Consider the following 9,209-nt stretch of genomic DNA (forward strand, 5'->3'; position numbering starts at 1 on the left):
AACTCACTCGACCCCAGCTGGCCACATCTGGCTCCATTTTGTTCACAACCCTCAAACACACACAACACAAAACGGCAATAACGGTTTTATTTTATTTAGGATTTTCTCTTGTTGATTTCTTCGTGGCGTTAACATGTTGGGATGCAATCTGTAAATCAAGAGGTTACATTTCTCACATCTCAAAAGCATAAGGTCAAAAAGTGATTAAATATAACATTTTCAACACCATTAGATCAAACTTACTTATAATATGGTCTTCATCCACTTTGTCACAATGACCTACAGGCAAAAACACACAATAATATTACATGATGTGGTGTATTAATATATCAAAAGTGTATCTTTTCTATTATTGACGTACTATATGTGGGAAAGGGAAACATGAATTCCAGTCCAATTTTTTTTGTTGCTGCTTTGTCCTCAAACTTAAGCAATGTTGGTTCATGTAGGGTTAAGCTCCTGGCTGCAAAACAGAGATCTAATTTAGGAAAAGTACCACAGAAAGGCATTATTCAAACAACTATTGTGAATTAAACTTACTATAGAGCTTCATGGTGGTTTTCCTCCTTTTCCCACTCAGCATCTCAAAGGAAAGAATTGCATACGAGGTGTAATCTGTGTCCACTATTGTCACCATGATGTTTTTTTTCGGGTCTTTTGCTGATGAAAGAAACACAGTTAACATTATTACAATGCGCTACACTGAACTGAATACAATACCTTTGATGATGAAGTAGCCGCTGTTTTGTGTCACGTCGTAGAGCTGGCGAATCTCCCAACACTGGTGATTACTGCACAAAACACATTCAGTAAGTCATTTTCCTTTCTTCTAATCTAAATCTGTTACAACATCATAGTTCATCTGAAAGAAGTCAAACGGATTTGCAACAGTAACTGGCTTGTTCCAACACTCAGAATGATAACAGTGTCATGTGGCAGAACACACTGTCTCGTTGTAGTGATGACCGACAGCTTTTGCTCCTCTTGCACCGTGGTCAGATCCAGTGTCATGGTGGTGGCCTCCGCGTTGTTCCCGTGGGACATGAGGTGAGAGCATTTAGAGCCCACGCTCAGCAGGTACCACTTTCCCAACATCTGAGGTGCAGAAAACAGAACAACATGACGTTAGGCGTGGTCAGATATCATACTGACATTATCTGATATTTATCTTGCTGTTGTGGCAAACAAGTTGTAGTTATATTCACTTTTCACTCCATAATGTTAATCTTACATTCTATTCTGCATTGTTTTAGTATATATGTCAGATCAGGTTTGTTGTCGTCCTCCTTTGATAGACATTTAAGCACCAAGATCAACCAATCACACAACAGCAGTAGTAAGAGCTCAAATGTAGTCATGTAACATCTATGGTCTAAGAGTGTCAGACATAATTCACAAAGTTTAAAAAGATTTTCTATATATTTTGCTGTAATCTCTCATTTCCAGTCATCTGTGTTTGTTCATTGAGTCATTGTGACGCAAACTGTTGCAGACCAAACAATGTGCAAAGGTCAGGGGTGAAAAAAACTGTCTTTCATGAACAGGTTCACAGCTGTAGCTTAATACTTGAAGAATATACATTTTGTCTATATTGAAATATTTGTAACGTTCCTTTTGCTCAATGTGCCACAACGATTCCCTGTTTCTTACCTGATTAACGTCTATGTTATTCTCAGGTGGGATCGATGTGTCTTCGTCTGGATTCAGTTTCTTCCTGTCAGGCCTTTTTGGACGGGGTCGACTCTTTGATCCATCTCCAACTCCGCTCAGAGCCCACACCATCACCAGAGCCACGACCAGCCTGCACCAGCGTCGTCCTGCCATGCCTCCCCGGATACAGAAGCTGGTTCAGTGTGTTCCCTGCTCCTGCGCGTGTTTGAACTGATGTTTGAACTGATGTTTGATTCAAAGCACCCCCCAAAAGTCCAGGACAGTGTTTGACAAAGCCTTTGGAGTTAAACATTAACACGCACCGCTGAGGAGCTGCACATAGGGCGCGACAGAGAGTTCAAACGCTTTTATTTAAGGTCAAGCACTTACATGTTTTATGGGCATCTCCTATGATTTCATTACAGAACCGTGTGAGAACAGTTTATTCAAAAATGTAGCGGACGATGAAAGAAATATTGTCTTTTTCAGAGTTAGTCCATGTACTGTTTTTCAGTCTTCTTCAGGGGTTTTGTTGTTTCTGGTCTTAAACTTGAGGGCCACACTGTTGATGCAGAAGCGGTGTCCTGTTGGGTCGGGTCCGTCCTCAAAAACGTGTCCGAGGTGAGCGTCGCACTGCACAAAAAGACTCAATAAGAATAAACAAAATAACAGGTCGTACTTTACATGACAAAACCTACATTTTTACAAAGGACTTCTGTGCCAGCACTGCCCAGGCTGTTGTCAGGGCGACGGATGATAGAGGTGAGGCTCTCGTCCCCCTCCCATGTCCCATGAGCCTCTCTGAATGAGGGCCAGCCTGTGCCCGAATCATACTTGGCCTCTGAGCTGCAAGGAAAAGAGACACACACACACACAAAAATACATTTACTGGTCAAATAAAGCAGTTTTAAAATGAATAAATCATTAAGTGTTGTAGGTTTAAAAGGTGTTAAAATAAAATAATATAAACTGGTGTTATACCTGAAGAGTGGAGCCTCACAGCAGACACAGTGGTACATTCCCACTTCGGTATGATTGAGGTAAAGGCCACTGAAGGGCTGGAATCACCAAAACCACAGATTCACATTCACAGTAAAGCAGCAGAGTTATATTTAAAACATTTACATAACAACTTGACCAGTTCAGCTTTTTGACCAAAACAACTGTGAAATGCTTTTAAACAATTAAGCCTATAGCAGTCGACTGATTCGTTTGAAGACGTCTGACTTTTGGTTTAATAAAGCTGAATTGGATTATTTTGAACTCTGCAATAGTCACGTCCAACATTTTTATCAGCCTCTTTTCTTTTTTTTTGCAGAAACTTGTCAGATCCTGGATAAGCTGAACTTGGCCAGGGTCAACAACACAACAGGGGCGAGAACAAAGTCCACATGAAGTGTAAGTTGGTTATATGGGTTAGTTAGTGGAGGCTGATAACAAAAAACACAGTATTATGGAGCAGTACAAGCCAGAGGACATCTTTCCTATAAAGACAGTGCAGTTTGTACCATGTGCAGCCTTTTACCTCCTCAGTGCCCTTCTCTCTGGTCACAACATACTCCTCTGGGCTCAGCTTCTTTTGCCAGTCCGTGGTCTTATTGTAGCGCGTGAGAGAGAGGGTCACTTTGAACAGAAAACAGCAACACATTGAACATCACAGAGGTTTGCATCGCACTTTGACTATGCCTATGCCTATGTCTATGCCTTAAAAAAGTGATCAAATGAACCTAAAAGAGGCTTTAAAGTCGATGCAAAAGCGAAACAAAACAAATAGTTTCAGTAGCATCTGAAAATAAAACACGCAAAAATAGCCTCACTGTAATAAAACTGATTCTGATGATGACTGACAACAAGTGCACGCTCTTAAACACAATTCATTTTTGAGCATGTGACAAAAAACGCACCTTTGCTCGTGCTGAAAAGACGCACCAGTCCGTCGCGCCTCGTTGGTATCGCGGCGCTTCTTCTCACGGGAGCTTGGAAAACGAGCGCAACGACACGAGCAGTGAGTCGCGACATTGTGCGTGAGTCGTGTGTGTGCGGGTCTGAGTCAAGTGTGCGGGTCTGAGTCAAGTGTGCGGGTCTGAGTCAAGTGTGCGGGTCTGAGTCAAGTGCGCCCGCCGCTTTTGAGGGCGCAGCGGGGCCAGTTCACGCTGGATGGATCTGATGCGGCTGGGGTCAAAATGCACATGTTGTAGGACTATGTAGGTCAAAGTGGACTGGCTTTACGGGTTATGGCACAGGGAAGTGTGTTAAGTGCTTTATTGTTCAGAAATGTATGACTAGAATGTGTTAAATTATAATCATTGACCAGGTTTGGTTTCAACACAGAATAATAAGCCTAGTAGTGTTTGTAAAGTTGTATAAAGCAGTGACCAAAATGTTGAATCCTGGTATGGAAAGTTTGGATTCTATGTGTAGTATAAAAAATGAAATAAAATAAAATAAATAAAATAAATAAAATAAATAAAATAAATAAAATAAATAAAATAAATAAATAATTCACTAAACTGGCTGGAGAGCGTGCAAAAATAAATACATCTAAATATAGCTATTGATGACTGTTTTGATGACAACAGCAAAATTGTGGAGGTTCTGGTTTAACAAAGAAATATTGTTAAGCTCTTTTTTGGCACTATCTTTTTTTTTTTTTTTATAATAATAATACATAAATTATCCCAGGCATTGTGCGATTGTGATATTATAATATCGTGCGCCATGCAACGTGAATCTTATTGAATCATGAGGAACCCTGTGATTCAAAGTCCTGGTCTCTAATATGGCTCTCAGACCTTTTTTTTTCACCTTCTGAGCTAATGGCCCACATTATCCTGACATTATCCTGACATTATCTACTTCTATAAAAACAGACCTAAAAGTAAGGTTCCAGGACTAAATTAAGATGATGGGACATCAAAGTCAAAAGCTACTTTTATGAAAATGATTCTTCACGGTGTTGAGAACCTTTCTGGGGCCCTCGGCTTGGTTCATATTTGAATTTTCAGCCCTGTTTGGACACCCATGGTTTTCAGCAACAGCACAAATACCAGAATGATATTATGAGTTTTATTTTGTAGTTTTTTGTGATGTTATATTTTTTGATATTGTTCTGCAGCCGGTGTGTTGACTTTCAGGAGACTTCCAGGGTTGTGCATGAGGTCCACAACATAACGCTGTGTGGGTGCATTCAACACCAGCACCTCGTTCCAGGCCCGGTTGTACTCGCCCCTGACAAGAGAACAGCTCAGTCCGATAAAGTCTGCCAGGCACTGAAAGAAGAAAGGTATTATTTACATTGGAATTTTGATTTACAAGACATATTTTTTTAATTTGCATGGAACCTTGAAGAGAAGCGCTCTGTGGTAGTACATCCCTTTCTTTATCAGACCAATGGGAACTACATTTGACTGAAGTTTAACTTTGAGCTCGCTGATGTCAAGGGTCCATTCGAATGTGTGCATCTTTTCCCTGTCCACCGCACCACCCATGGCCCGGCTCACCATCCTGACACAAATATTATCAGAAACTGTGCAAGACATTGTGGTTGACTGAAAACCACAACCACTTTTTAGCCTTTTAAGTTCCTTATATTGGTGATAAATGCTTCAACTTGGAAGTGGGGATTGTCCCAACAAATCCTCAATCTACAGTCTTACTCCCCATGTGTGGACAACAAAGGATTATCTTATCTTATCTTTTCCTCTAGACAGCAGCTTCACTCATGTTTACTTATGTTTATCGCAAGAGTTCATAATTAATTAATCAGAAACCAGAGGCAGTTTTACAAATAGTCCAGCCATTTGATCAAACTCCAAAGGGCTCAGAAACAGCTTGAGTTTGAATTGGGGGTAATTTCAGCACTGCCTGACCATATGTAGACATTTTAGTTGGAATAGTATAATAAAATCATGCTAATTTCAAACCAGCAATTTACCTGGCCAAAGAAGAGTACTGCTCCATGTCATCATTTATAAGCAGGACTGTTTCTTTTGCCTCTTGGACCAAAGCCTCCAGCGCCGAATCTTTCAACCTCTTACGATGTTCCTCAATGGGAGACTTGTCTTTGGGTTTGTTCTCATCCCATCCATCCATTCTATTAGGACAATGTGCAGTTTATGAAAGACAATGTCAGTTCTGCTTCTCCTCTGTACAAACCAGCCTCTCTCTATGAGGTTTCACAGGGAAAATACAGACAACATTACAATACTACTGCCTCTGTTTTGGGAGAATTGTTGGAATGGTTTCTGTATGGGTGTAAGTCCGATTTTCAGTGAGGTCATTTATTTGATACTGAAAGTCATGCTTATAATTAACCGAGGTTGAGAATGATATGTTGTTGTGATCTGAGGAAGTGAAGATGTTTGAGTGAAGATGTTCCTTACTCAGCTCCATGCTTTGCAGTGTTAATTACAATAATGGCCCGGTGCTGGTTGACAGGCTGACAGAAGTGCTCCTCCAGAGACAGGACTCTTTGGCCTGCCACAGTCTGATGAGACAAGATAGTGGCATTACACATTACACTGTTAGACATTTGTTGAGCCTTTGATTCCTTGACTTCAATCATACACACCTTCCCCGCATCATAAAAACCATCAGTGACATGGTCAGTGGGAGACAAAAAGCCCATCAGGCTGTATTTCACTGGCAGGTTGGAGTTCATCAGGCTCGTGATTGCCATTTCACTAAAGATATTTCTTTGGTTCTCGAGTTGGTTGATCTTCTGAAGCTTTTCCAAAGTTCTGTAAACAAAGTACATCATTGGCACGTACAAAATGTGCGTGTGACGCTTTACGCTGCTCAATGCTGACCTCTAGTGGCTATTTTGTAAACGACCTCAATTTGACACTAAACTGGTTTCATTGTTACACCCTTTCCAGAACACACACTATTCCACAGGCCTACTATCCATAATCTTACCCCAAAACACAAATCTCCACCGCACACGGCTCGTCACAAGCACATGCTTTGACAGCTAAGCAAGCCATCTTCTGGACATCTTTGTTTTTAGAATCCAATAAATTGACCAGTGGCAGAAGACCTCCAGCAGTTTTAAACTTCAAAAAAGAGGGCAACCATAAAATCAAGAAATGATATCAGTTTTTAACGTTTCTTGAATAATGTACCTCTGTCCTAGATGCAGTGTCACATGCCAGTGCTGCCACACAGAGCGCTGTGCTGGTCTGAACGTGAGAATCTTTGGACTTCAGAGACTCCACAAGTGCTGGCAGAACATTTTGTGATAAAATACTGTAGCGGATGTCTTCCTGTCCTGCCATGTTGCTCAGTGTCGCAGCAGAACTGGCCACAGTCATGGGACATTCTTCTGTGAGCAGCTGGACAAGCCGTTCATGGCCTCCAGCCTCATACACAGCCCTTGAAGATAAACAGCAACACAGCTTTAGGTGGGACAGAACAGGAGAGTTCACCTGCACATATAGAATGTCCTTTGTCACTCACATTATATTCAGGAGGTTGTTGTGCGTAAGATCAGAGAGTGCTCTTGATGCATCCCTCTTTACAGTCAAAGCCCCACAACTCAGTAACTCTATCAGTGCAGATATAGCACCTATAATGGACACACATTAGTCAAAAACTACATTTGTGTGCTAACAAGTTTGTGTGTAACTGCTTAAGTACCAAGCTCCCTGAGAACTTCTTTACTGGCAAGGTTGGTGCTCATGGCAGACACAGCCTGGCTCGCTGCTGCTTTTACTCTGTCGTCGCTCACAGAGAAGAGCTCCACTAAAACCTTCTCCACATTTTGCTCATGAAGCATGTTGCGATTCTCTGCTACACAATATTCATTAAAATATTCCCCTTTCCTCACAGCCGCATAAGAAAACACAAGTTACACAGAACAGAAATGGTTGTGCTTACAGCTCTGAGCCACTTTGGCAATGCATTTTACAGCATTGGCTTGGATTTCTGGCAGTATTGGACTGAGAATAAACTCCATCAGCTTGGCCAGACCACCACCTTTGTGAATAAGCTGGAAACACTCACTATCATTTAAACAATTTGCAACAACGTCTAAGGAGCCAGCATGAAGGTCATGTAGGTCCTGTGAAAAGATGAACATACAAGATGTTTGATTTTACACACTAAATGTTGTGTCCAGGACTAATCTGGCAATGTCACACAAACCTTGCTCTTAAGAATATCGACAAGATTTTCAAATCCTTGCTCTTCCCTAAAGGTAATGCGTGTGTCTTTATCTATTGTGATATTTTGGAGTATTTTCAAAGCCAGTTGTTGAATTACAGGAAATTCTGACTTTAGCTGGGCCAGAAGGTGGGATACGCCTCCCAGTTCATGTATAGCTGAGCGACTTGGATAATCCTTTACACACAAGAATATATAATAGTTAGAAACTTCATAGAACATACAGGGAACAGTGAGCTAAAAATACATTCACCTGAATTTGACTGTAAATTATTTCCAGTGAGTTTTTTACAACATCTGGGTCAGGACTGGAGAGAAGTTGAATCACAGGCAGCAAACCATTATTGTCAAAGATCTGAGCTTTACAGACAAAATCCACAGACAGCGAAGCCAAGCACAGGGTCCCAAACTCATGAACAACCGTCTCCTCTGCAGATGAACTGAGTTTATTGTACTCTGCATTGATCATAATAAATAATACAAGGAGCATGGTTACTCACCTTGAGGAGAGAGCTTGTCAATAATGGATGGAATTATGTTCAATTTCTTCAAGGCCTTTATCCCTTCAGCTTTAATTGAAACAAAGGAATCACTCAATATGTCTCAGAGGTAAAAGCTGTCATGGTTCACACATGTTCCTCACACACCGTGGGTGGACATGACGCCCAGGGCCATGAAAGCACAGCGTCTGACCAGCTTGTTTCCATGATTGATGAGCTGACATAAAGGCTCCAAGGCCCCAAGTCCAAGGAGCAAGACTTTGTTTTCATCTCCTGACAACAGATGGAGACAGTGAGCCAAGTATGGAAATCTGTGACGATAACCAATATGATTAAACACGTTTATAAAAGAGCAAATATTTTTACCTCCGTCCGCAAACGCATGGACGGCTTCACATGCTTTTATCAGGATGTCTTCTTCAGGGGAGCTCAGCAGAAGAACAACTGTGGCTGGAGTTTTGCCTTCAACTTCAAGTGGATCAAACTTTGTGGCGGAAATAAAACATAATTTAACTAAATTTTACTTCAATGTCATATAACAACCAATTAATAGACTACAATGTATTCACACTAATGGTTCATAATACTTACAGTTCATGTAACTTACCGTTTCATTTGTTGGAGTTGCGCTGTCTTTTTGACCTCTCTTTACCATTGCACGAGCTTCACAGAATAAACTCTGCTCTATAAAGGCCCGGAAACACAGCGCGTGTCTGACGAGACGTTTAGTCTCTGTCTCTGACTCTAAAGGAGATTCTCACAAACATAACAAGCTTCAATCTGAAGCTAATACTTCAACCGCAACTCAGTGTTGTAGAGCCACGACGCGTTGCTAGGCAACGATCCTCTGCGGCATGAGGGCACAGGTCACGTGATGCAGGCAGTGGACCGCTACTT

The 9,209-nt window shown here is 41.3% G+C and overlaps 3 protein-coding genes across 3 annotated transcripts; all 3 read right to left on the minus strand.

Moving 5' to 3' along the window:
- Nucleotides 1-111: 111 nt before the first annotated feature.
- Nucleotides 112-1,906, minus strand: c8g (complement component 8, gamma polypeptide). Its single transcript, XM_072450665.1, has 7 exons — nt 1,651-1,906; nt 947-1,095; nt 721-791; nt 541-660; nt 362-463; nt 244-279; nt 112-148 (listed from the first exon to the last, which is right to left on the minus strand). Exons 1-7 carry the CDS (start codon nt 1,822-1,824, stop codon nt 129-131), a joined length of 672 nt encoding a protein of 223 aa, XP_072306766.1. The 5' UTR covers nt 1,825-1,906; the 3' UTR covers nt 112-128.
- A 250-nt stretch (nt 1,907-2,156) lies between these two features.
- On the minus strand, nt 2,157-3,703 carry msrb2 (methionine sulfoxide reductase B2). The gene is made up of 5 exons (XM_072450666.1): nt 3,555-3,703; nt 3,176-3,273; nt 2,632-2,708; nt 2,349-2,496; nt 2,157-2,283 (listed from the first exon to the last, which is right to left on the minus strand). Exons 1-5 carry the CDS (start codon nt 3,667-3,669, stop codon nt 2,161-2,163), a joined length of 561 nt encoding a protein of 186 aa, XP_072306767.1. The 5' UTR covers nt 3,670-3,703; the 3' UTR covers nt 2,157-2,160.
- Nucleotides 3,704-4,702: 999 nt separating this feature from the next.
- On the minus strand, nt 4,703-8,971 carry armc3 (armadillo repeat containing 3). Its single transcript, XM_072450655.1, has 16 exons — nt 8,920-8,971; nt 8,679-8,796; nt 8,460-8,585; nt 8,313-8,381; nt 8,066-8,241; nt 7,795-7,989; nt 7,528-7,711; nt 7,288-7,440; nt 7,108-7,216; nt 6,774-7,023; nt 6,568-6,704; nt 6,221-6,389; nt 6,033-6,136; nt 5,585-5,743; nt 4,992-5,154; nt 4,703-4,919 (listed from the first exon to the last, which is right to left on the minus strand). The coding sequence occupies exons 1-16, from the start codon at nt 8,965-8,967 to the stop codon at nt 4,740-4,742; spliced, it is 2,340 nt and encodes a 779-aa protein (XP_072306756.1). The 5' UTR covers nt 8,968-8,971; the 3' UTR covers nt 4,703-4,739.
- Nucleotides 8,972-9,209: the final 238 nt, after the last annotated feature.

Source organism: Eucyclogobius newberryi, unplaced genomic scaffold, assembly GCF_026437365.1.
Source record: "Eucyclogobius newberryi isolate DKJ021-1_F unplaced genomic scaffold, fEucNew1.0.hap1 SCAF_18, whole genome shotgun sequence".
NCBI classification, from domain to species: Eukaryota; Metazoa; Chordata; class Actinopteri; order Gobiiformes; family Gobiidae; genus Eucyclogobius; species Eucyclogobius newberryi.

Excerpts from the sequence above, each read along its gene's own strand:
- c8g (XM_072450665.1), bottom strand. The coding sequence starts at position 1,824 with ATGGCAGGACGACGCTGGTGCAGGCTGGTCGTGGCTCTGGTGATGGTG. Across the intron at positions 792-946 it reads GTCATCACTACAACGAGACA|TAATCACCAGTGTTGGGAGA; the intron begins GTGTGTTCTGCC and ends TGTTTTGTGCAG. Across the intron at positions 464-540 it reads AACCACCATGAAGCTCTATA|CCAGGAGCTTAACCCTACAT; the intron begins GTAAGTTTAATT and ends TCTGTTTTGCAG.
- armc3 (XM_072450655.1), bottom strand. The coding sequence starts at position 8,967 with ATGGTAAAGAGAGGTCAAAAAGACAGCGCAACTCCAACAAATGAAACG. Across the intron at positions 8,382-8,459 it reads GGGCGTCATGTCCACCCACG|CTGAAGGGATAAAGGCCTTG; the intron begins GTGTGTGAGGAA and ends TTTCAATTAAAG. Across the intron at positions 5,155-5,584 it reads CAGTACTCTTCTTTGGCCAG|GATGGTGAGCCGGGCCATGG; the intron begins GTAAATTGCTGG and ends TATTTGTGTCAG.
- msrb2 (XM_072450666.1), bottom strand. The coding sequence starts at position 3,669 with ATGTCGCGACTCACTGCTCGTGTCGTTGCGCTCGTTTTCCAAGCTCCC. Across the intron at positions 2,709-3,175 it reads GAGAGAAGGGCACTGAGGAG|CCCTTCAGTGGCCTTTACCT; the intron begins GTAAAAGGCTGC and ends TGGTGATTCCAG. Across the intron at positions 2,284-2,348 it reads CAGAAGTCCTTTGTAAAAAT|TGCGACGCTCACCTCGGACA; the intron begins GTAGGTTTTGTC and ends CTTTTTGTGCAG.